Here is a 27,992-nt window from a genome sequence, read left to right as displayed (position 1 = left end):
ATATAAAGAATCTTCTAATTTAGAGGTTAGTTTTTTTTTTTTTTCTTTTTTCCAATTTTCATTTTATTATTGTTATTGTTATTGGGGGTGGGGGAAGAACTTGTACATACCTCTTTCCATTTCCACAGCAGTTTCAAGTTAAGCATCATAAAAAGTAACCTTGTACATAAATCTAAAAAAACAAGAAAACCAAAGTTAGAGATTGGAATATCGCTCTCAAATATTGTTAAACTAAGAAGATAGGAAAAGCAAAGAAAAGAAAAAATAATTATAAAATTTTCTAAATAGATATTAGACGTGGATAAATTATAACATTTTTTAAGGATAAAATTATAACACATTTTATTGATTAGTAAATTACAAGTTGACTTTTTTAGGCCTAAATTTTCATGAGTCCATTAGATCTCCCTGGAAATTACTTGACCAAAAAGTATGCAGAAATTTGAATTCTCACTTTTATATGTTTGTTAGATTAAAACGATAGTTAAAAAAAATACAATGTGGATATTTTCATTGTAATTCAAAATAACACTAACCCCATAAAACGTCACAATCCCTCTAACATTTGAGTTTCTTTATATATATACTCTGTTAATTAAAAGAAATTTCAGTTTCGTTTGTCACTATTTAAATTCTTAGATATAGATTATTTTTCCACTTCTCAATGTCTATATTATATCTACCAATTCACTGAGTATCATCTCATATACATCAACCAAATTTAACCTTCACCATCTAAGAACTTAATTACAAAATGTAAATATATGAGCCATTAAATCGAAACTTATTAAACGATACAACTAAATTGCAAAAATATCGAACTAAAACATATTTTCAGCAGAAAAAAAAAAACGATTCCATTGCAATATGCGACGTAAAAAGAAGAAAAGAAGGAAAGTGGAAATGCATGGGAGAAACATTCCATGATATTGATGGCCTGAAAAACAAAACAAAACGAACCTGTAACCAAAACCGACGATCTTCCCTTTTGCGGTCGATCAAATCGCGAACCAGAAGAAAAGAGAAGATCAGATCAGAGACATAGCAGACTTCTTTGTTATATAATATATTTATATATATTAAAAAGAAGAGAGAGAGAGATATGCCTTGCTTTGGTGTGAGAACGTGCATACTTTAATTTACATTTTCAACTAAAGAAAAGCAAACTAATGCATACCAATACAGAATCCTCCTCTTCTTTAAATTTTCCAGAGTCGGAAGCAATTGATTAATATTAATGTTCCTGCGATTTTGACCATTGATCAAAAAATGTTGGGAGAAAATAATAGTATGCAGCGGCACAGCACAACAATATTATGCTGTGAAACAATCAATATAACACGAATAGTACATAAAGTTATATTACTCCAGTTTTGTAGGTAAAGCAGTCAAATCAGTAAATCACCACCATAAGTAATGTAAACATCGGAGATCTCATTATTAGTTCGTCCCAAACTTGGGATTAGGTTTGACATCTACATGCAGATTCAAATATAACGAAAATTATAATGATCCTCACACTTGTGCTACAAATGACCTTTCAAAAAGTCCGGAACAATGGCTACTTGACTTCCAAACAACACAATTCGATAGCTTAAGTGTCAATAAGAAGAACCCCTCAATGACCCCTCCTCTTTTTCTTAATTGTTTTATCTTTGCTGTTTTTTCGTTTTCCTGGAAAGATGTCCAACATTTCCATTATTTCAATTATCTCAATGAATCTAGTTGACTTTTCAATCATGAGCTACAACTCTCGAGATCCGATTGGGTTGATACTTTAATAAAATTGCTTTCCTGATTTAAACTTGCATTATTCTCTGAATTATTGATATGTTGTTTGGTTCTATTGATTCGTTTGTTTAATGTTTAACTAAATTTGCCACTTGGGCAAGCATACTAACTACGACTCAGTATTGAAAGGGTTGGATCATAGTGAATTCACAAAAGCAATATAAGAGAGGGTTTAGACATAAACACATGTTAATTGACCCTAAATGTATGGTGATTTCCTATAAATCCAGAGGGTTTTGAGGTCAATGAACCAAGTTAAATTGACTATAAACATATAAGAATAGGATCTACCTAATCTTTCTAAATGAACTTAAATCATAGGTCAGAATAGGAGAAGAACCTGATTCACAGCATAAGATAAAACATTGAGCATTGCGGGAGCATACTTGGAAAGGAAGAGCATTAAGAGCATAATACAATTTGGTCACTTTACACTATTTGATACATCTGTGACACAATAGATGTATTACATCCATCCTAATATTTACACCCACAATGTTGTAAACACAATAGATGTTTGCACAATAGATGTAATACATCCATCCTAATATTTACACCCACATCATTCCTAACTTTTCACTTTGTGACTCCTAGTTACAAATTGACTATAGATTTCACTGAACGTTCTCATACATAGTTCCCGTGGAGGTGAACTTTGAATATTTCCTTTGTATTACTTATTTAGATATTATACACTTGCCACTTGCAGCCATCACCTTAGGAGAACATTTGTGACACCTATAACTTTAACTATTACAATCCAAAGAATCATGGTTACTAAATAAATGGCCAAGCATTTGAGGCTGATTTCTTGACCTCTTCAATTTTCCTAAAACCATGACTGAAGTATAGAACAAACTGATGCACATGGCTGACTGTTGGTAAGAACTAGAAGTGTACCTGCAATATACAAATGGCGATTGTAGCAATGATTGTTGCAACAAAGGATGATGTTCCACTAACTCCTGCTGATGTTGACCTATGCATAAAACGAAATCGCAATTAACATCCTAATGACATTGAACTTTTTTTCCCTTGTGTGGATAAATGATGTCAAAATTGAAATCCAGATGTATAAGAACATGAAATAAGCTTGAAAGTAGATTAGCAAGTTTAAATCACACAATCGATAATTAAAGGATTAACATTTCACTAGATGCAGCAAGATTTTAACATGTAAGAAAAAGATATTGGAAACGTATATACTGTCCCAGACTCCTGTTGGGTGATATTTCTTTGTTTGATAATGGAAATTAGAGACGTGACTTGACATTAAATAAAACGGTCCAATAGTACGAAACAATACAGAACAGAGTTCTTGGCTCCATCTAGAAGTTCACAAAAAAACAAGTGAATGACGAGTAAGAGAAATCATAGGATGTTGGTCAGATTCGCGCATCAGATAATATGGAGCAATACTAGTAGTAACTTACTTTGCGGCAAGGTCTTTAACCGAACCAGTTGTGAGTCTGAAACCAAAAGGAAAAAGGGGATCATAGTGTGGATCTCCAACATTCATTGGCAGTTGATCCACAGATTTGAACCATGTTCTTGGAAGTTTCCCACTGAACTCATGGTCTCCATAAAGGACATCAGTGACTCCTAGGCCTTCAGTGCCAGGTAACCAAGCTGCGACCAGAGCATCCATTGATGAAATGTATGGTTCGATCACTATTGGCCTTCCAGAAATGACAATCACCACACACTTTACAGAACCACAAACGTTTTTTATGATGCTCGGACCAGGATCCAACATGGTAAGCGTTTTACTATCCCCTTCAATCTCGGCATACGGGGTTTCACCAACAACAACAATGGCATATGAGAAGCCATTAGATTTAACAAAGTTACTGTCAGGATCCTCACGGAACACAACCTCTGTGCTTGGATCAACAGTTGATTTGATGGCTGCAAGGATGCTAGTTCCTGCGAATTGGCAAAATGAAGTATTAAATTGATCTAAGTTTTCTAATATTGAAGAGAAAGTTTCTCATTAACTTGAAGAGTGAACAGAAAGGAGTGGATAACTGGATTATTTAATAAAGTTCTGACATCTAAGAAGTTCAAAAGGAGAACTCTTTGTTTATCTTCTACTAATGATGGTACAATACTTGAGATCTAAATCATCAATAAAACTACATGTGCATTTTAAAAGAAAGTCCTATTGAGCACATTTAGGCGTGCAGAAAAGGGTCACTTTCTGTATCTCAACTCACATACATCTCTAACTTATCATGGCGCCACCAGAGTGATGCTTCAGTTTCAAAACTTCCCCATAGATCTTCCCAACTAGCCGGGAAATATTTTTAATGCATGAAGAATTTTCAATTTCCAAAAACTCTTGATTTATGATTCCGGAGACTGAGTGAAAAGAGCATACCCCTTATACCGTTGTTGCCACTGAAACCTTGTGGTCCAATTGTCCATCCACCACATTGATATCCTAAATTATCAGCATGAGTACCAGCAACGAGGATCTTTGGGGCCTTCTTCGGAAGGGGTAGCACCGGATGGCTATCAGTTTTCCCATTCTTTAGCAGTACGAGTGACTGCCTGACTGCATCTCTTGCCAAGTCTCTATGTGCCTATCAATTGTAGATGCAAAATTCTTTCCATGAGATTTCTCACTCCAACTTACAGAGGTGTAAGAGAAGGTTCTTGAACAAAAACCTACTTCAACTGCAAATATTAATTTTCTTTGACATGTACAACAATTGGATTTTGGTCATAAAACAATTAAAAGTGCATTCTAAAAAGTAATAAGTATGCAAAAACAGGTAGCTGGTGTAGTCTTATCTTCCTTGTAGGCAGTCAAGACTGGCATTTTCTGAATTAGTCATTGTATATGGTCTAATTATCTAATTGATAACTCTCCCAAAAAATATAGAACATGTGTTAAGTGTACTTTGTCATAAACTAATTTTTGCACGCTAGTAATAAATAAATTTTAAATTGAATGATATTTGAAGTTACAAACTTATTGTGCATGATCTTTTTAGCTACGATTGTAGGGAGCAAATGTTTCCATTTTTAAAAGAATTTATTACATTACAAGTATATGGATGAGAATTTAACTTCTTAGAAGATAACCGTATTAATTAGTTTAAATGGAGAAAAAAGGCTACCTTGCACATTGAGATAAGGTTAGAGGGGCATTAGAAAAAGCAACATTTTGTTCCCTTTAGCTTCCCATAAACCAACCCATTGATGAGAAATGTTTTAAGAACATGGAAATGAAAAGGAACGTATGTCATATTAAAATAGTGCTTCCAAGATGACTGAAAGCCAACTGGTTTTATTAAAATGATCAAATTCACTTGAACTGAAATAACCAATTAAAAATGAAGCTATATGTTTTGCTATAGCGTGCAGTCAGACCTGACTCCCAAGCTCATTGACAAGGCTGTAATCGCCCAGGGGGCTCTCAAAAAGACCCATTGTGAACTTGACTGATAAAATTCTCTCAACAGCATCATCAATACGATCCATTGGGATGACATTGCTCTTCACTATATACTTAAGATCATCAATGAACTCTAAATACTTGTAAGGAATCATGACCTGCAGAATAAGGAAGAAAAGCAACTTAAGTTATTAAATTTTGCACCCAATTCAACATTTTAAAACAACATATCAGTTATACGTAAAATCCAAGTTTGATTTAAGGTATCCTTAAAAATAGACCACCAACCATGTCAATGCCAGCTAAAATTGCCGCTTGAACAGAGTACGTGTAATTGGAATGTGGTGGAGAAGTAATTCTGTCTAGACCCTCCCAATCTGAGATGATAAAACCCTAAAAATGCACATAGTAAAATTTGTAAATACGACATAATAACATAATTGCAGAAGTAATATATCAGCAAATGCTTTTCAAAAACAAAAGCTAGTTTTTCAAAACAAATCTAAAATCAGACATACCTTAAATTTAAGGGTGCCCTTGAGGAAGCCAGTTATCAGCTCACGGTTTGCATGCATCTTCACTCCATTCCAACTAGAATAGGAAACCATTACCGTTGAAATGCCCTTGAAGATCGAATCAATGTAGGCAGGCATGTGAATGCTGAGCAGTCCATGCTTGTCAATAACTGTATTGCTCTCATCGATGCCATTAGTTGTACCACCATCTCCAACAAAGTGCTTTGCACAGGCAACAACCTTTTGACTGCAAGGAAAATTACAAGTGTACTTCAATAATTTTGGAGGAAGGAGGAGAGAGATTACAAAGATATCAGATATTATATCAGTAACTTGGTTGAAGAATGACAGTTTCGCAGGATGCATAGTATGTGCAAACGCCAGTCCTATATCTGCAATATTTCCATTTTCAACTTCCACCCATTTATAAGTCGTATGATTTCTCTTGATTAGATGATGAAAACTCTACATTTTCAAGGGCTATACCTGCCACCAACATATGGAATCCCCTTCCGATATTTAGCAGGAGGCTCTCCTTGCAGACCAGGTATAATCTCGGTCATTTCTTGCACAATTTTTGGATCTTCACTGTAACTTTCATAACATCGCCCCCACCTAGGGTCCCTACAAACCTAAAGGAAAGATTCCAGGTATAGAGACTGTTATATATCGAGCTTACCACTAAAACAAGTAGTTAGATATTCCAATCAAATATATGATTATTGAAATTTTAGATATTGATTAGCAACATGATTTTACCGCAATGCATGGAGAAAAAGCAAAAGAAATCCCCGTTGCTCTAACTTCAAGTGCCGTTGCAGCACCAATTCTTCGAACTAGGTCAGGGTTTCTGTGTAGGAGGGAATCAAAGAACAAAGGTAAAGAAGTTTTACATTTCCAGGTGGCGGTACCATAGTAAAATAGTAGCAAAAGGAAATAATATGTCAAATATGAATCTGATCCAACCACTGAAAGGCTTAATAGGACTTTGGAGAACATTCTTGATAATTTTTTATTGCCCAAAGGAAAACAGAGTTTTTTTAGGAGGACAAACTTCAACAAAGCTCAATTGACGGGTGAGTTATGGTTAAACTTCAGTTCACATCAAAGATGCATGTGATGTAAAGACTTTGTATTTGCACCTAATAATGGTATAGTACAATTTTAACAGGGCTACAAGGTAAAGAAGATGACTTGCCTGGTAGCTCCAAGTCCAACATTATGAGGAAATATTGTAGCATTGTTAGCATTGTTATGGCCATGAACAGCATCAACACCATACATCATCGGTATACCCAATCGGGTAGAAAGAGAACCTTTCTGAATTTCATTTATCATGTTAACCCAGTCTTGAGCACGAGCATCTGGAAGTAGCTCAGTTCCACCACCAGTTAGCACACTTCCTGCACAAATTTCGCAGTTCATACTTCCCTTTTGTCATTTGACTCGGATAATCAAATTTCAAATAAATATTATTTGGGTTTTGCATGAATTCTCTACTCGGGACAAGTCATAATGGAACCTAATAACCTCTAGATTATGTGCCCTTGATCATGAATTTGACATCACTTTAACAACTTGACGCACACATATTTAATAATATAAATTTTGAAACTCCTGAACTCACAACATTATACATCTATAATGCTTCATATACAAGTCTAAAGATAATAATGAACTCTATGAAAGTTCCCTTGAACAAAAGATTGAAAAAAAAGTTTACAAAAAAAAGGTGTTTATTATGATAAAAATTATCTCAATTAATCTTCAGTATTCTTGTCATTGAAACTTAATGATCACTTAGAGAAACTGTAATGTTCTAACTTTCAAGACATATAGAGCATCAATTCAGCGACAAAGGGGAAAATCATCAAGAGCATACATATAATACTGGAAATGTGAAAAATAATAATAAATAAATAAATAAACAGAGAGAACGAGAGACTATTGCTTTACCGATGAAATAATTTTTCATAACTGTAGCATTCGCAACGCTCCTGTCAATCTGAGCCATCTGACCAATTTTCTCTTCCAGAGTCATTCGACCAAGAAGATCCTTAACTCGAACAGCAACTGGTTGCATAGGGTCCTTGTATTTCAAGTTACCCGCGTCCGCCATTGCTGTCCACAACCACCATACCAGGCACATAGTCATAACCACCTGAACAAAAAGCTTGGCTTTCTTCCATCTCTGAGAGGTTACTCCCCTCTGAAAATACCAAAAATAAAGTCGGGGTTAAAATTGGAGACAAGATGCTGAGATGGGTTCGTTAAGCTAGTTTTCAATTTTCTATCCGATAACTTGAAAGTATCTATTCATTCTTTTTCGTCTCCTGTTCTCCAATTCCAGAACCGTTACCGCTGTTTTCTTTAAATTATTGTTAATTCAATGTCAGTTTCAATTGAAGAACAAGCAATAAGCATCGCATAAAAAGGAACCGAAACTACAATCAACGAAGATCGAAACACTACTTTTTGTTCCACCTGAAACAATAGAAATCAAACACATAGTAGGAAAGTACACGCAATAGGGCGGATGAGAGGAGTTTACCTGAAAGTGTGAGTGGAAGACAGAAAAATAGGGAAGAGTAAGTTAGGTTAAAGCAATGGAAACATGGAAATGGGGATAATGTTTGAGTTTGGTAGAGGAAGGAGGAAGAGAGTAGAAGCTTTGGAAATGGCATTTTGCAGTGGCGAAAGCTTGAGAAATGGTGAATCCTTAGAAAAAGTGCGAGAGAGAGAGAGAGAGAGTAAGAGAGTGTTGAGATCGTTTCCGCCATTACTGGACCTATCTTTCGGGACTAATTCCTCACAGTTTTGACAGTTGATTCTGCGCGCCATATTTCTTTCTTCTAAATTATGGAAAGAGAAAAAGTGCACTGAGCTGCATCTATTTCCTATGCAGCCGGCCCAACATTTAATGAGACTTTGTCACGTGGCATTGTTTAAAAAATAAATGATTTTTTTTTAAAGAAAGAATGTGAGTAAAATAAAGTGAGAGTATAAACATATGTGCAGAATGTTGTACTTGTACTTAATCATTCTCCTATAAAAAAAAATATATTTCCAAGCCACTGTTCTTGGAAGTAGATACAATATTTCTTGAAAAATTGAGTCGCAATAATAAACTGACTAATGTTTTGTAAGCTATTTCCAAATTGTTAAAATCATTTTTATTAAATTTAAGATTATTGTTAATTTTATAATTTTTCATGTTGTTTTTATATCGTTGAGATTGGTTTGGAATTATTATATACGTGTTTTGAAATGATTTTAAAAAGAAAAATAAAAATTACTTAACCATTTCAGATTTTTTCGTAAACATGTACTAAAACGTTTGAATAATATGAAAGAAGAGCATTTGATAGTTTTTAGAAGAAGATATGTGTTTTATATTATTCACCCTTTTTTCTATGTTTTTAACATTTGTTTGTGATTATCGAAGCTTTTAGGAATTAGGATGTTGTGTTGGTTATTATAGTTAGTGATTTACTATAGAATGTGAGTTATAATGATATATCGGTCATAATAGTCTCATACATAGAGAAAAATGAAATCCCTACACATGAGTTTACCCTCTCCAAGAGGTTGAGGTAACCTATCTCAGAAATATTACAACTAAGATCGAACACTCATAATGCTATTTAACTATGCATTTTCCTAAATAGTAAGATTGTTGGGTAGGGAGCTCTCCAACAAACTTGGTGTCACGGGGTAGCCATGTGCTTTGAGACTTGGGGTCATAGCACTCGCTCACGAGGATCTCCAACTAAGCCAGTCATAAAAAGGTCTAAATTTTTAAATTTGTGTCTATTTAACCATTAAACTTTTTTACTTTTCATTTTTAAAGACGTCTAATAAAGCTTTTAATTTTATATCGAATTAATTCTTAAAATTTCAAGGTCCCCTATCATTAGACAGTTATTTTTAAATTCACAACATACATTGAAATTATAGAGTCCAAATAAACATAAAATTTCATTGTTATGTCTATTGTATTAACTAATTAGAATGAACAATGGCATATAGTGTTATTTAACTTCGTATACTCTATCTATGATTATTTACATGTCAATTCATATATTTGTGATATATGTTTTTTTTTTTTCAATTATGATTGTTTACATGTTCAATTATGTCTACATTGTTTAAACTTTAATAAATCATAAAATTAGTTTTTAAACCAAACAAAAACAATTCTACTCCTCCTCCTCAATTCTTATTCATTGGACCAAACATATCCTAAAAAACCAAAAGTATGGCTATAATACATTTTCAAGTGTTTAATTTAAAAAATAAGTCATTTTGAAATAAATTGAAATCTTTGACAACCACTCGAAATAATTTTTCAAATGTATTTTAATCAATTTTTATTAAAAAAATATTTAAATAAAAATGGATTTTTCGAAAAACACTTTTTTTCTCAAATCAATCCAAATATATCTTAAAAATCATATATCAATTATATACGTACATCTGTCTCGGGAGTAAAAGATAGAATAACATAAAATTAAGTGTAGAAATTGACAAATTAACAAATTGGTTTTGTTGTGATAGATTTTTTTATTATGAAAACGATTATTTATTATATACTTTTGTTCGTTATTTCTCTTAGTAATAAGATCAATTGAGAAATACTATTGATAGTGTCACAAAATACTTAAAATAAAAAAAATAGTTAAATGGAAGAGAGAAAATGAAACAAGAACGTACCTCTTTACATTTCCATGGTATTTTTAATTTAAGCATTGCGTATTGATGTAAAATTTTAGTCAATAATTTAAGCATCCTGCACGTAAAAATAAAATGGAAAAAAAATATGAATAAAAACTATAGTGATTAGTATATAACCTATTATTTTTATATATTTATAATTATAGAATATAAATATAGTTTCTAATAATATCTATTATTTTCTACATGATATTTGTATACGATTATGGGGCAAAATCAAATATGGCTGAAATTTTTGTTAGTACTACAATTCTAGGGCTGGACAGTCCATTTTCAGTAACGTTTGAATTAACTATTAGAATTCATATTTGATTGTCAATCAATAAAGTTCAAACGAATTTAATGTAAATAGATATAAAAATTAAAGGAAAATTTTCATAAATAAAAAAAATGTTAAATTATTTACAGAAATAACAAAAAAAAAAAATTGATAGACATTGATAGACTCTATCAGCGTTTATCAGTGATAGTCTATCAGTGATAAAAACTAATAAAAGTCTAAAATGATTAAATTTTGATATTTTGTATAAATAATTTTTCTTATTTTTCTATTTTTGAAAATTTCTAAAATTAAATATCAAAATTTTAAGATTTTTTTTTATTTTTTTATTTTTTATTTTTTTTTTTATTTTTTACAATGCTGGTCACATAAATTTGACAATGACATGTTATAATTGTTATGTTATTAAAAAAAAAGTTAATTAGGATAGTTTTATAAAGTGTTATCAGTATTCTTACATTCATGTTAATTAGGTATTTTATGATGTATTTGAAATATATTTTGAAGTGTCTAATTTAAAAGATAAGACATCGAAAGAAATTAGAATATTTAACAACCACTCAAAAATAATTTTTTTAAATATTTTAATCCATTTTTATTAAAAAATGTTCAAATAAAAATGAATTTTTTAAAAAACATTTTATTCTCAAAATCCACTAAACGGCCCTTAGATTGATTCAAAATAATAATAATTTAATTACTACCCAACACAAGAGGAAGGAAGTTAAAGTGCTCAAATTTGGCATACTTGTGTAAATTCATAGGTGATAAATTTATTACGTTTGCCAAGTGAATTTATTTCTCTTGATTTTATATTTGTTAATTCCATTACTATAAAATTTTATCATATAAATTTATATTTACAATACTCATGTAGTTTTATACCATATACGAACTATACAAAATTATTTACTCGCAAAAATTTACATAAATTACATATATTTCGATTTTTATAATCCACCAATAATTGTTGAGCTTACAATTTAAAATGTTGAATAGTTATTATGGCGTCGTATCTTCCATTTAAAATGCATAATAAATAGAGAAATTGTTTTAAATGCCAAATGATCGAAAATATTTATAAATATAGAAAAATTTCAAGAATAGATATTGATCAATACAAATAGATTTCTATTAGTGTCTACCACTAATAAACAATGACATTTTGCTATAATTATAAATATTTTGATTCATTTTTCTATGTTTGAAAGTCCTAAACGATATCTAATGGTTTATTTGGTAGAGAATTTGAAAATAGAAATTTGAAAATAAGAGATTAAATGAAAATAGAGTTGTATTTCAATTTTTCATATATGTGTTTTATAGCAGAATTCAGAATTTGGGTTCTAATTTAAACAATTGTAAACCATTTGTCAAATTTATTGTAAACTATTGTAAACTAATACCCATTAAGTACTAGTTGGTAATAAATTATTATTAATTTATTTATGAAAATACTTTATGTTAAAAGAAATAATATAATTATTTTCTTGTGATATTATAAAATTTATATTAAAAATTGAAACTTTAGTCCCATATATGAGGTTACAACAAACCCTAGGAACTAAATTCTAAATTTTAAAATCATACGAACTAACTTGTAATTTTATCCAAATCATATGGACCAAATTTGAAATTTAACCTAATTTAATTTATAATACATTACATAATACTTGAACTTTGAAATATGACATGCAATATTTTTAAATAGTTTATCTTTATTTAATATAATTCTATATTTTATATTTTAAAATTCAAATTCTGAATACGAAGAAAATATAAAATTATTGTTTTCAAAATTTATACTATTTGGATAAGACAATTCGAAAACAGTTTTCAGAAATAGAATTGGGGTCATATGCCAATAAAACCGAGTCTAAATTCCAAACCAAACGACCCTAAACAAATAACGTATGTATATTTTATCTTAAAAACTCATTTTAGCTTTAAGTTTCTGTTGCGTACGTTTAAATTTTAAAATTGAACAATATTTTTCTTTATATATAAAAAAAAAATAAAGCAGAAAATAATAATTATAACAATTCATAATAGTTATGTTATAAATCTAGTATAAATACAAATTTGTTTTTTTTTTTTCAAAATCGTTGAGAATCTCACATTTAAAAAAATCAAATAACCTTAAGTTTTTTATAAAATAGATGAGCTACTTCTCAGATTGCCCATTAACCTTTAGATAAAACCTCATACTATTAAATATGATATCAAAGTCCAAAAAATCCAAACAAATTTTCTGCATTCGTCGCTAGGAACCTATTCCCCATAAGGAATTCCCATAGATAATTTTGCAAAGATGAAAATGAAATAGATAACGAGAAGGGAGATAGGGAAGTCATCCCAACCCGTCCCACCTGTGAACATCTCTAATAAGAATAATAATTTTTTTCTAACCAACAAAACCTATATTAAATTGGAAAAACATATAGAGACTACATGATTGTGTTTCTCACAACAATGATCTTCTTATTTATTTTTTTAAAAAAAACAACTGTCTTTATATTTTAAAAAAATGGTAAAAATCACTCTTGAAGTATGGTGGTAGTTACAATTGCATCTTTAAATTTGAATTGTAAAAAATTGGCCCTCAAACTTACAATAGTTGTAGAAATTGGACCCATAGATGATAAAAAATTAAACCCTCAAACTTATACGATTATTACAGTTTATACAATTATGTAAGTTTGAGGATCTAATTTTAACAATTGCATAAGTTTGAGAGCTCAATTTTTTGAAATTGAAAGTTTAAGGGTATAATTGCAACTACTACCATATTTTAAAGATAGTTTTTACAATTTATCTTTATATTCTTGAAGAAATTGAATTCTCAGTCAATTCTTTTAAAAGATAAGCTTATACATTTTTCTTTAAAAAGAAAAAAAGTCTTTAAAACTTTTACATTTAAAAAATGAAAGTTTTAAAATATAAGAAAATGAGTTAATTTATTTATTAATATAATAAAATATCACTATCCATAAACGCTATCACTATCTATGCACCTATAGATACATTTTGTTATATTTAAAAATATTTTTAATAATTTTGTCATTTAAAATAATTATTTTTAAAAAAAAAACTCAAATAAAAAGAGTATTTATGAGCCTAATTACCTGAAACCAACAGAATTTCTTTTAAAAGGCAGCTAATGGTAAAATCCGATTAAGAAGCCAAAGAAAGTGAGAGAAGCAGATTCGAGACACAAATACGCAACGGACTTCTCTTTTATCATATTTATAAGCAATATTTGCATGACAAAAAATAAGAGATTTGATGTCGTCTCAAAATAAAATAATAATAATAATACTACCACTAATAATAATATGGTCAATTTTTGGAAAGTGGATAATATAAAATATGTTATTAAAGCCACGTCATCGTTCCTATCAAAAAGTGCCACGATATCACAAGCAAACAATAATTATTATTTTATTTAAAATATCATTTAGTTCTTATGCTTCAAATTTTGTTCTTTTTTGGTCTTAATTTTTTAAAATATTAAATTTAGTTTCTATATTTTGATTTTCAATGAGTTTTTAAAAATAGTTCATGTGGTTAGTTTTTTACGCCCAACAAACATAGTTCAACTAACACATGAATGTATTAATCAAGAGGTTTGTAGTTTGAATTCTCCTACTGCAATTATACTAAAAAGAAAATTTTCCTACCGAAAAAATAAAAATTAATTTATTAACATTCTCTTTATAACTAATATAAGAAACTGAGATGGAATATACTTGATTTTTAGAAAATAAAAAAGTAAAAAGTAAATAGTTACGGAACGGAACTTTTAATTTTACACGATTAAATTTAACATTAAAATTATAAAGACAAAAAATATTGGATAGTTAAAAGTATAAAAACTAAAATAAAATAAAAGAGACTAAAATTATAATTAATTTAGGTCTCGTTTATTAACCATTTAGATTTTTAAAAGTTAAAAGAATATTTCCTCTCAATTTTTTAGTTTCTTAATTTACTGAATTCTTCTCTATTTTTTTAAAGGTTTTTAAAACCTACGTTTAGTTTGATTTTAAAATATTAGTCTTGAAAATAAATATAAAGAAATTTAAAGAAGGTTTATAAGTTTAATTGTTCTAAAAATAAATAATTATGAAAAGGTAATTATTAATATAATATTTTGACCTACCAACCATCCGTGCCATTTCTCCAATTTTCTCGTTCAATTTTCGACCAACACGAAAAGTTCAATCTTTTTCGTGTATTATTATTGGAAGAAGAAGAAAAAAAAAAGAAATCGTTTTGATTCTCATTGATTAGTTGGCCTAATAGGTCCAAGAGATTGTTAAAAAAAAAAAAAAAAAAAAAAAGTTGAATCTCAATTTTGACGAATTTAATCCTAAACGTCGAGATTTATATTATACAAATATCTGATTTTTTAAAAAAAATGTCTAATAAGTTGTTTAACGGTATGAATTTTATCTATATTGATGCCAAAATTCGAACAGAAAAAATGTACCTAATATTTGTGACACCCACAATAAATTTGTTTCAAATGAGAAAGAATGTGATTTAAAATAAATAAAACTTGCACAATGGTGTGGTATTTGTTACACGCACTTTGATGTTTAAGTAAGATAGTGAAAGAGTATATAGAAGCTAGAAAATTTTAGAGTAGGATTCAAATTACCTTATATGAAACTATAATGATATATTTATAAAGTTGATTGAACCAGGTTGTTTCAATAGGACTTTAGCGTTGTTTTAGAATAATCATACAACTTACAAGGTCGAACATTTTCTCTATGCCCATATTGGTTCTAAGGTGATGCTTTGGGTTGAGGCATAAGCGGGACATGCCCCATTAGTATTTCCTATTTCGCTAGACTCAACCTTAGTTTTGGTCTAGGCCGAACATGTTAATTTAGTTAATTTATCTCTCTCGGAGGCTCAAAGCCAAACTTTGTTATTTTCTTGACTTCATTGCTTTTATTCATATTTTATGCTGCGGATTGTATATGCCTTCCAACCAAAATCACCCAAATGGTGTATAATATCTTTGAAATTTTAAACGAAAAAGTTTCTTTTAGAAAGAATACACTAGTTTAATTTTTAGTTTTTAACTTTTTTTTTTTTTTAAAGAATCACATTGAAGTTGACTATCCAAAAGATTATATAAAAGTAAAAATGTACTAGGAATTCAACTAAAATATGTAAAACATTGTAAAAATTTGAAAAAAAAATAGGTTTGATTTCAAAAATAAAAAATAAAAACAAAATAATTACCAAGGCCTAAATAAATAGAATTTGCTAATTAGTTGGATCCATTTATGGAAATAGTATCCATCAATAAGAAATAGAAAAATCTAAATTTAGCTCAAATCCAATCACTTTGATTGGGATAATCTGGTTAAGGGCTTTTTTTCTTTTTTTTTTTTTTTTTTTTTTCTTTTTTTAAAGAAAAACAATAAGAAAATTTAGTTAAAACCCAACCAAATTTGGGATCTAAAAGTGGTTGCATAAAAATTTAGAACTTATAGTGTGTTCACGAATCAATTTTCGTTATATGTCGTTTTATATTCTAATTTTTATTCAACAATCTAATGAATTTTTATTTTATTGGCAATTGTGAAACGTTTATAAAAAATCAAAGATAATATAATTTTTCTTTATATACATATTTCATTACAAATAGAGTTCTCATTAACAACAGAGGCCATCCATCTAGAGTAATCAACCACTAACACATCACAATCTTCCTTATCAAAAGAAAAAACCTAAGATAAAAAAGATTAACAATATAGAATGGACGATAAAAATTATAAAAACAGTTACATAATTCATAAGAGACCTTGTCAATATAGTATTTTTTTAACAAAAAATAAAAAACGGATTTAGAAAATTTTTCTTTTACTTTCGATCTGATTCCTATATTTACAAATAAAAATTTTACTTTTAATTTAGGTAAAAGATAATGGATAAGCTTTATAAAGTTGGTTAAAAATGAAAACAATAATTCATTAGTTATCAATTTGTTTTGATGACGATTAGTTAAATTGACTCTCTCTCTCCTTTTGAAACGTGCAAGTTTCCTAGGCTGGCTATTATTTTTTTAAAATCGGTTTAATGTTTATTTTTATTTTTATTTTTTTATAATGTCCAACATTTTTGGATAATCAAACTTGATTTTTTGATTTTTCTAAATGTTATGACTATAAATAGTGATTTGTCCTTTCAAATAAACAGAATAATGATTTGTCCTTTCAAAAACAAGAAAACAATATGTTTGTATATACTCATCCTTTTGTACTCAACTCACCTTAATTACGCAATAAAACAATAATTAAATAAATAAAAATAATAAGAATATGTCGAACATAATTCAATTGACACTTGAGTATGTCAAAAACTACAAGATCTGTGGTTTGAATCTCTCATACCTTCAATTGTACTAAATTTAGAATTTGACACATAAAAATCATAAAAATGGACTTCTAATTCTCAAAACCATGGAACTAAATTCACAAATTCTCCGAATCATATGAGTACATACGTAATTAACCAATGAAAACCCACTATTGAAAAACAATTATAATTCAATTTGGTTAATTAATACTTTTGTACCTTCTTTGTCAATTTGGTTAATATTTTAGTACCATTGACAATGAGACTTTTTTTTTTGGTCTTTAATATCAAATGAATTAATTTTAATTAATTAATTAATTAATATCTTGATGATAACAAACCTACTCTTATTCACTAATAATTTTAGTGTTTTGAAGTCTCTATTGCATAGAGCTTGGAATAACAAATCCAAGGCATTTCAAATCACTTAAATCGAAGCTAAAACGAGAAAAAGCTATGGCCAAGACAAGTTTAACGAAAAAAAACCAAGAGGCGACGTGGCGGCTTATTCATCAAAATGGACCCAATTGACAGGAGACATTTGGACTCTTGGAAGAGTGACACATGGCGGGCTTTTAATTTTTGGATTAATTTAAAAAAGAAAATAAACTTTAAAATGAATAAATTTAATATTATATAAGATTGTGTGTAATAGCTAGTTTTGGATACATAGTGGATATTTGCTTTTTATTGAATTTTAAAATAAATGCTTTTAAAAGATATATATTATGATATTTTTTTTTTTGTTTGTATCTCACGACTAATTGAGTTTAAATCTTCACCGTTCAATTTTCTTTTACCAACCTCCAATGACCCAAATTGAATTTGGTTTTCACTTTTTTCCCTCTCTTTTTAAACTCTTTATCTTCTCCAAAATTAAAATAATAATTACATATTATTTTCAATCCTCCATAATTCATTAAACCTCTATTGTTGCTCTTTCCAAGCTTCAATTTTCTTCTTTTTCATCTTAGTCTTAAGAGAGATTTATGTATGCTAAGGATTGTTTGTTGTGAGCTCAAAATTTGTAGATCCACTCTTTTAGAAAGTTTCTCAAGTGTGTTCTTTAATTTTTCAAACGTTTTGAAAGGATTGCTCTTGATCCATAAAAGTGCAGTTATAACGGTTTGATCCTAATTCATGGAAAGAATCGAGTTTGCTCTTGAACTCGCAAAAAGAGCGATGTAGCAGTTGATCTCTAATCTGTGGGAAGAGTTGATGAGATATTTATTCAAAATCCCAAGAGACGCTTGGAAAAGTGAATGTAGGCCAAGTTTGATCGAACCACTAGAAAAGATTTCGGTGTTGATCTCTCTATCCATATGCTTGCTTAATTTTGCAATTAATTTGTTATTGTAGTTTAATGCATGAAATTAATTGCAATACTATTCATTCTTAAAATTAATTGCTACAACTTGTTCTTGAATTTGTTTATGACAATTTATTGAACTTTTTAAATAAATGTATTTGTATTAAATTTTTGTTTCAATTACTTATTAACTAAACGTGTATTAAATTTCTTAATTGGGCCAACTTTAGGAATTTTTTTAATTAGTTTTAATAAATCTTATTCACCCCTCTAGGGTTGCCATACCGATCCTACAATTGGTATTAAAGTGAGAAGCACTTCTACATAAATTATTTTGATACATAAAGTATCTCATTAATATTTTGAAAAATTATTTGTAAAGCTTTGCTAGAGCTATGACAACTTTAGAAGATCATTCTATTGATAGACCCCCATTCTTTGATAGAAATATAAATTATGATGTACGGAAAACTAGAATGATAACATTTATGCTTACTATGAATTTCAATGTTTTGTATGTTTTTTAGCATGATTTAGCTAAATTGGAGTTGAGTAATGAATGAAGGAGTAATATAACATGCAACGGAAGAATTCAGAATCAATAAACATTTAAACTACACTTAATTTGAGTTTTAAACATGCTACTCATGAGGTTTTCATAAGAGGGTTTGAACAAGACAATACTTTTGTAGTTCTCTCCTCGAATTCAGCAGAATTTCCACAAGTTTGAGCTTGATTCTTTGTATAGACCACCAACAAGATCTTCTCCACTATGCTCAAGAAGGAATGTGTGGTGGAAACACTCTTATTAAGCTGAATTAAGGATGAACTTAAGAGGGTGTAGTAGGATTTTCAGTTTTGTAGTAACTTGGATAAAAATCTCAGAATTCTCTCTCAATTCCATGCATGAAGCTTCATTTTATAGACTCATTTCATGCATTAGAACGTGACTGCATGTAGGACAGCTCCTACTTAGAATTGATTGAAGATCTAATGGTGGATTTGGGTGATAAACCACCCAAAAGATGTTAGTGATTTTTTCCAATTTTTGGGAAAAATCCACTAACTCTAATCAATTTCCATGAAATTGATTTTTCTTTTAAATAAAATAATTTATTTAAAATTTAGTTTTATATAATTAATTAAAAATAATTAATTTAAATAAAACTAATTTTAATTTTTAAATAAATTTAATATCTTAATATTAAATTAATAAAACATTCAATTTCATATAATCAATATTTAAATCATAATTTAAATTAATTAATTCTCCAATCTCATTTTAATTTCAATTAAATTAAACATTTTAATTGCACCATATACAATCAATTGAAAACCCTGGAACCGAATTTTGAACATTTCAAATTCATAACCCTAAATTCAAAATATATCAAATCAATACTCAATTTATTATTCAAATTTATGAGCTAGTAGAGGGACCTATTGGACCTACAGATCATGAGTTCCAACGATTTGTAATCAATTGGTTAAACTCTTTAAACCGAATTAATTACTTTTTGTTAACTATTAAGGCATACCACTATAGCTCGATAGTTGTACTCTCCTCACTGTAGATGTATTTCTGTCCATGTTAACCATAATCAGTAAATCGATCATTCACAGGTCGTTCGTATTTACAGCTGGGTCAAAAATTACTACTTTACCCTTATAAATACATCTTGTTCCTTAAGTTCCCACTGATTCTCTAATGATCAACTGATTCATAATACCACTTATGAATCATATCCCTCACTATCATAAGAGGGCTGGGACCCGATTGTTCGTGACTAGAAGTCAGCACTTAAGAGAACAACCTATCTGCTAATCCTAAGACGAGTAGGAGTGAATTTCATCTCCCAAGGCTATGTCCTCAGCTATCTATTTGGTCTTATCCCTAAAATGGAAGGCTTATTGAGCAGTGTTGCTGGACTACTCTCACCCATGCAGATCAAAGGACAATCTCGAATAAACAGGAGTTCATAGCTAGCTCAGGATTAATATCGAGTTATCCTAGATTACATTAGTATGAAATAGTCAATTTTAACAGTAAATAGTCGTTATAAAGAAAAGTGACTATTTCGAGGTCCAGTCTTTATGCAAACTCATTGCATAAGATGCCCCCACTCACATTTCTCTATATGAATGATCTGTGGATCATTTGTATTACCTATACAAAATTGGTTACATCCAATAGTGTTACCAAGATGAGGTACCCAATTTCATCCATATACTTATAGACCATTTAGGCTATATATTATTAACTTGATCCTATTTATGTCACCACATAGAGTTAAAACATTCATACTATAGCCATGGATATGTTTATTGGATTTTTATAATAGAATGCAATATCACCAACTTTATCGAATAAGATACTCAATAATATTTTATTGATAAATAGAATGTTTAACACAAAATTTACTAACTGCGAGTTCTAGGGCATTTCCAACAATGAATTGCTTACATTTAATGTTAAAGTCATAAATATTATACATTGTACATTAGATAGATAAATATGTGATAAAATCTTAAATTTTGAATATGCATATGATATTTGGAATTTTCTTAACAATATATATAGTTTAGAAAATTCTCTTTTTGTAGTACTAATAATTTATTTGATGTGAAGGAGAATTATAATTCTCAAAATCAAGGAAACACTCATGGTGTTGAAAAAGAAAAATTGTGATGGATCCTCATTGTGCTTAATGGCTCATTCGGATAGTGAATCCGGAGATACAAGTGACAAGATTGAGGTAAATCATACATTTCCTTCTTATGATGAGCTATATTGATGTATTTGAAAGTATGCAACATGATTAAGAAAAAGTTACCTCTAAATATCTAAAACTATCAAAGAAGTTTAAGGTATTGTCTAGTGAAATAAATCTTTGATAGATGAAAGTGATTGTTTGAGAAATAAAGCTACTAATGATGCTTGTTATGTTGAGAAAAATGCCTTGAATGATAGAATTGCTTTTCTTGAAAAAGAGAATGGAGAATTTAAATCTTTGTAATGTGCATTGAAACTTGAATTAAATGATATGAGAGATAAAAATGAGAAAATTGAATCTCTTTGGAATTGAAAGATGAAATTGTTAGTTTGAAAGATAAAAATCTTATTTTAGAAAATAGCAATACATCTTTAGAAAAAGATAAACTCTCTTGTTAAGATTCTTAAACATGATAATCTTGAGAAATATGATCTTTTGCATATGCTTAAAGAGAAAGAATTGCTTGCTAATAAAGAGCTTGAAATTGTAAAAAAATGCATAAATAAATTAACTATAGATGCACAAAAATTAGATAAAGGTCAACCTTTTAATGACAAAAGGGGATTAGACTGTGTGAATGAAAATTGTTCATCTAAGAGTAATACTTTTGTTAAGACCACCTCTTCTATGTCTGAAAATGTCTTATCTAACGTGCCTAGTTTTGTTGAAGCTAAATTTGAGCTAAAGCATGAAAAAGTTAAACATGTTCATGAAAATTCAAAGTGTGTGCATAAACAGTTTTATGCTAGATCAAAATGTGCTCATAATGTGAAATTTGTAAATAAGCATGAAAATCTTAAACCTATGTTTGAAATATCAAAGCTTGTATCTCATCATTCCCATGCCAAAACTAATTATATGCAAGGGAGCTTGACTGCAAGACCCACCCATCAAGCAGGGACGAAAGTCGGCCTTAGTGATCCGACGGTGCCGAGCGGAAGGATCGTCGCTCAACGATAGTGGTAGATTTGTGTCTAATCATGAAAATATTTGAATTGTACATGAAAAGCCAAAATTTGTGCCTACATGTTATTTTTGTGGAGCTAAATGTCATATTAGACCAAATTGTTTAAAATTGAAAAATGCTCCTAGAAAGAAGTTCTTGAATGGAAATAAGGTGCAAAATCCATTTGTTAAAAATAAAATTTTGCCTAATGCTACTTGTTATTCATGTGGCAAAGTTACACATAAATTTCATATTTGCTATTTACCAAAAATCGATGCTAGTAATGTTGGAACTAATTTAAAATGGGTTCCAAAGTCTTTGCTCATTAACAATGAAGGAATGGGTACCAAATCTTTTTGTTGAGCTTTCATTGTAGATGCGATTCAAGAAGCAATAATTATTTAAATTTCAAATGAGCAATTAATTCAAATTGGAGCCATTTTTATGGCTTGTTTGAATCCAAGAAAGGAAATGACTTATTTTGGTAATTCTTTTTTTTTTTTTGAATAATTGAGATATTTATTCTTTCGGTATCTTTATGAAAATTATATCTCTTGACTGATTTTGAATGGTTAGAATTTGAGATCTTTGTGAAATACCTTGATTATTAGGCTAAGTGTCATGAGAAATCTTTTTACATCTATTTATTTAGCAGTTGTCTTTATGGCTTATTATTTGGCTTTTTGGTCAATTAGTTGCTTGATCTATCTTTGTATTTTCTTGAAAAACTCTGATAAAAAGGATATCAAGTTTGAAATATGTTGTTTATCTTTGATATGAAATTGACTAGATTTTCATTAGATACTTTATGGCATGAGTTATGGCTTACATTGTTGAATAAAAATTATTTGGAGTATTATGTATCCTAGGTTGAAAAACATTGATCATTGAACACGTTGTTTCGGAAGAGTTGTCAAATTCGTTTTCATAGGGGATATTTATAAAATTGATTTACTTTATTGATTCTCATTGGCATGTTTGCTCAAAATTGGTTATGTTGATACCATGTTTATATTGATTTGCTCTTATTTGGTATCATGGTTTGTTTTTCAACAATCGTGGTTTATTTTATAATATATTTTTTTCAGGTTTGTTTTTCAACAATCGAAGTTTATTTTATAATATTTTTTTTTCATTTTGATATCTCAATTGTTTGAATTATACTTAAGTGATTTTATCTCCTTTTAGTATATATTGAAATTGCATATTTTTAGGAGGAGCTTTTCTCTTAGTTCATATATGAATTTGATATATTTTATGAAATTGATTCCCGTATTGCTATGTTGTTTTTGTTGGGATTGGTGTCCTAAATCTCTCTTGTATTCTCGTAGTTTGTAAATATTTTATAAACAAATTGTTATTTTATGAGCATATACTCAATCCAATAAACTAAAATCCTAGGTTATTTTATATAATTTAAACATGTATGTAGAGACATATAGGTGGATCATGTTTAAAAGATAACCTAAACGGTTTGTAGTAGATAGATAAGGTTGGGTACCTTATCCTGGTGACACTACAGATATGGCCCGCTTTGTAGATGTTACAAGTGTTGTAAGTGCTACAAATTCTTTGATCCTGATCATTCATGTGGAGACATGTGAGCGGGGGTATCCTATCCAAAGAGTTTGTATTAGATCGGACCACGAAATGACTAGTCTCATTATATAATGCCATTAATAGTAGAGACTTACATTTCACCAGGATGACCATAGATGACATAACCTGAATCTTGAGTGAGTTGTGAACTCCTGCCCATGAAGGTAGTCCTTTGATTTGTATGGGTGAGAATGGCTAGATCTTGACTCAGTATGCCTACCATTTTGGGGATTCGTCTTCTTGAGGAGTTGGAAACACAGCTATATAAGACGGAATTCACTCCTTCCCTGATGTCGGGGTAAGTAGATAAATTGCTTCCTTAAGGGCTGATTCCAGGGCTTGAACAATGTGGCCACACTCTTTTTTAGCCCGAGACAGATTTGGTCATAGTTGGACTATGACTTATTGTGTTGGGATGAGGTGTCCTAAATCTCTATTGTATTCTCATAGTTTGTAAACATTATATAAACAAATTGTTATTAATAAAATAAATGTTATTTTATGAGCATACGCTTAATCCAATAAATTAAGATCCTAGGTTATTTTATGTAATTTAAACATGTATGTAGAGACATACAGGTGGATCATGTTTAAGTGATAACTTAAATAGTCTATAGTAGATGGATGAGGCTGAATATCTTATCCTGGTGACACTACGATTATTATCTGCTTCGTAGATGTTACAATTGTTGTAAAGTACTACAAATGATCTGATTCTAATCATTCATGTGGAGATATGTGAGCGGAGATATTCTATACAAAGGAGTTTGTATACGACCAGACCACGAAATATTTAGTCTCATTATATAACGTCGTTCATAATAGAGACTTACATTTCATTAGGATGACCATAGGTAACATGACCTGAATCTTGAGTGAGTTGTGAACTCCTGACCATAAGGGTAGTCCTTTGATTTGTATGGGTGAGAGTGACCAGATTGCCAACTCAACATGCCTACCATTTTGGGGTTTCGTCTGATTGGGGAGTTGGGAACGCAGCTACATAAGAAGGAATGCACTCCTTCTCCAATGTTGGGGCAAGTAAATAAATTGCTTCCTTAAGGGCTGATTCTAGAACTTGAACGATGTGGCGCCACACCCTCTCTTCCTAAGAAAGGTGTGATCATAGTTGGACTATGATTTATAGTTCATTAGAGGGATCGTGGTACTTAAGACGATAGATGTAATTACATGAGAAAAATAGTAATTTTGACCCAGCTGTACTTACGAGTAATTTGTGAAAGGTCATTGTACTGTTAATTGGTTATATCCAATGGACGCAGAAATATATATGTAATGTGAAAAGTGCAACTATCGGTCTTTAGTGGAGTATCCGGCAGTTAACGGATAGTGAATAATTTAATTAAAGAGTTTAATTAATTATTCATGTACTGTTAGAGCTTTAAACTACAGTCCATGAGGTCCCCTCGGTAGCTCAACGGGAATAAATGAGAATAAGTTTTTGGATTAATTTGAATTGTTCAAATTAATTGAAGAAATTAACTATATATGATATAATTAATTAATTTTTAATTATATGTGATATAATGACTATAATGTATTTGATACGTTATAATATTAGCTATTTATTAAAGGAAATAAATATTTGAATGTGATTCAAATATTAATTATATGAATTGGATTCATATGATTAAATTTAATATAAATTTGATTTATATTAAAAGCCATTAGTGAGAGAAAAGAAACTATAGGTTATATTATATATGATAGAATATTAAAACTATAGGTTATATGTTATATTTGATATAACATATAGTTTAATATATATTATATGATAAGTAGTTATCATATTAATATATATTAAATAAATAAATTATTAGTTTTTAATTAATTAATTAAAGGGAGTTGTAACCCCCTCTCCTCTCTTTTCTCTCCACATTATGTGAGTAGGAAACTTTCTTGGGAGATCTGCTTCTTCTTCCTAGAAAAACTCACAGAGTTGTTCTATGATCTGAAAGTTGATCAAAAAAAATTTCCCTGCTCTTTCCCCTCCCTCTCTTCTCTCCCTATCGATCCAAAATTACCAGAACATCACACCTCTTGGATTCTCACCTAGAGAATACCGAGGTCACCAATTGGTAGTGCCCTTTTTGGAGTGTTCGTAATTTTCACATTTCAAGGGTTTTTATGTGAAGATTTGGTCTTCAAAGGTAAGGGTTATGAACCCTATTTTTTCTACAATTTCGTTATTAGCATGCTGTATTTCTTTTTTGTTATTAACAGCATAATTTCATTCTTCTTCTGTAAAATTATGTTTTGTAAAATTTTCGAATTGGGACGATCCATCGTTTCCGCTTATGGTCCCTTCATATGGTTCCTTCAGACAGGGGACAGGTCACGTCGAGCAATCGACGTTAAAAGTTTTTCCTTCCTAGAGGGAGTTAGGTGAAAAATTTTATTGCTTTCTAGTTTAACTTATTGTTTTTCTGTTAAGGCTTTTTCCCTTTGCCCTAAAGAAGAAAAAGATCAATTTGAGGCAGCCCTTTTACCACCATCTCGTATGCAGAAACGTCATCAGGAGAGGTTTTCTGTTTCCTTTATTCTTTTATTTGATTGGGCTTAGATTAGAGATACATTGGGGACAATGTATCATTTTAAGTTGGGGGTGGGGGTATGTTGTGACTGATTGGGTCCTTGAGCGTTATGCTCGGACAATGTTTGTGTGTTTGAATTGCTTGCTTGCTCTCTTGCTTGGTTTGCTATGATAAGTAGTTGATGACACACCCTTTTTGTGACTAGATTTGCATGAAACTATGTTTAAAGAGCATGATCATGATTTTTAGCCCGTTTTAAAAAAATTTCTTACTCCTCATGCATCTTTAAGTCTCTTATCCAACGAAATTAGGACTTGCATGCTTAGAATTATATTATTGGGCTTATATTTTTGTTGTCATCCCGAAAGGCCTATGTGATACGTGTTAAATAACTAAAAGCTCAACCTAGTAATGCATGCCTAAGTTTTTGTCAAACTCTTGTTTTATATTGTAAAAACCAAATGTAGAGTAAATAAAAAAGAAAGTTTGTAAAAGGTGAAGCATGTTTTAAAGTAAAAGCGAGTTTGTATATTATTTTTGAAGGGGATTACCCCTCTTTCTTGAGGTTATGATTAACTTGAGGCGGCTATGACACCCATAGTTTCCCTCTGAGCTAAAGTATCCCTTTGGCACCTTGTTAGGAGACATTGCTCATAGTTGGGTGTCTTTCATGTACCCATGTGGGCAAACCAAAACGAAGGTGATGTGTCTGGACAAGGTTTCCTCTTTTGTTTAAAGTAAAAAAAAAAAAAAAAACAATTAAAAAATGATAAGAAAAAATAAATAGAATAAAAGTTTGGTTTTCCTTAAGTGTGTCATTGTATTGTTGAGTCTAGGAAGCTTGGCTCTTGAACCTTCGAGCTAGTGTAAGGGAAAAACAAATTGAGGGCCCTATAAAACCATTTCGGGTTTTGCGAGCTTAATTAGTAGGGTTTTTGACTCACTCATGCATGATTAAATTTAGAATCATTTTTAAAATGCGTTTCATTGATTTATTGTAATTGGATTTCATTTTTTTATTGCAAATCGTATCCTTAGAGAATGTTAAGACTATAGTAAAGACTCTTGTGATTAAGCATGCATAATTTCTGTGTGAATGTGTGATTCTACCTTGCTTGAAGACGATCAAGAATCAAGTTGGGGTGTTTGATAGCATAAAAAATCTGTTATTTTCTTCTTCTTAATTCTAGGTCGTTACTATATTTAATGTGTTTATTTAATGATTTTATAGGTATCGAGCATCTTTGAGGTGAAATCAATCATTACGAGCTGTTCAAGGTTAATTTGGAGAAATTAGGAGCTAATTTGAACAACCGGACTTCAAAAGGACATGAAAGGACGAAATTTCCCCTAGATGGAGCATTGCAATGTTCAACTGAGCATTGTGCAATGCTACAAGGCAAAAGCTACCTATTTTGTGAAGAAATAGAGTTGCGTTGTGATGACACGCAGAAATGCATGTCATCTTAGGCCTTTTACTTAGAATCATGAGGGTCGTTAAGCAGAATGTACGGCAATTATGTTAGGAATTCACGAGAAATTGAGCTTGCGGCGTTCAGCATTAAAAATCTCAGCTAACACATTATTATGCGTTATTATGCATTCAATGTTCTATTTTTGTAGCTAACGCAAGAAGTGGATGCAAACGCGAAATCTGGACTATCGCATAGACGACCGTATGTGGAAAAACTCTCCATCGCAAAGGCGA

At 30.1% G+C, this 27,992-nt stretch overlaps 1 protein-coding gene across 3 annotated transcripts; it reads right to left on the bottom strand.

The window, feature by feature from the left end:
- Nucleotides 1-129: 129 nt before the first annotated feature.
- On the bottom strand, nucleotides 130-13,907 carry LOC120081028 (uncharacterized). 3 transcript variants are annotated; one of them, XM_039036511.2, is made up of 15 exons: nucleotides 13,849-13,907; nucleotides 10,423-10,498; nucleotides 7,666-7,918; nucleotides 6,908-7,112; nucleotides 6,469-6,559; nucleotides 6,196-6,341; nucleotides 5,713-5,956; nucleotides 5,483-5,587; nucleotides 5,170-5,352; nucleotides 4,172-4,376; nucleotides 3,225-3,717; nucleotides 2,692-2,770; nucleotides 1,178-1,243; nucleotides 961-985; nucleotides 130-172 (listed from the first exon to the last, which is right to left on the bottom strand). In XM_039036511.2, exons 2-13 carry the CDS (start codon nucleotides 10,495-10,497, stop codon nucleotides 1,235-1,237), a joined length of 2,088 nt encoding a protein of 695 aa, XP_038892439.2. In that variant the 5' UTR covers nucleotide 10,498; nucleotides 13,849-13,907; the 3' UTR covers nucleotides 130-172; nucleotides 961-985; nucleotides 1,178-1,234. The 3 variants fall into 3 exon arrangements, with proteins under 3 accessions (XP_038892439.2, XP_090171858.1, XP_090171859.1); XM_090315732.1 differs by lacking the exons at nucleotides 130-172; nucleotides 961-985; nucleotides 1,178-1,243 and having other exon boundaries at nucleotides 2,147-2,770; XM_090315733.1 differs by lacking the exons at nucleotides 130-172; nucleotides 961-985; nucleotides 1,178-1,243; nucleotides 10,423-10,498; nucleotides 13,849-13,907 and adding an exon at nucleotides 8,261-8,558 and having other exon boundaries at nucleotides 2,147-2,770.
- Between the last annotated feature and the right edge of the window lie 14,085 nt (nucleotides 13,908-27,992).

The sequence above is a fragment of the Benincasa hispida genome, chromosome 7 (genome assembly GCF_027475165.1).
Source record: "Benincasa hispida cultivar pf3 chromosome 7, pf3_genome.v1.1, whole genome shotgun sequence".
Taxonomy (NCBI): domain Eukaryota; kingdom Viridiplantae; phylum Streptophyta; class Magnoliopsida; order Cucurbitales; family Cucurbitaceae; genus Benincasa; species Benincasa hispida.
Note: the sequence above shows the minus strand (reverse complement) of the source record. Positions and strands in the feature narration are given on the sequence as shown.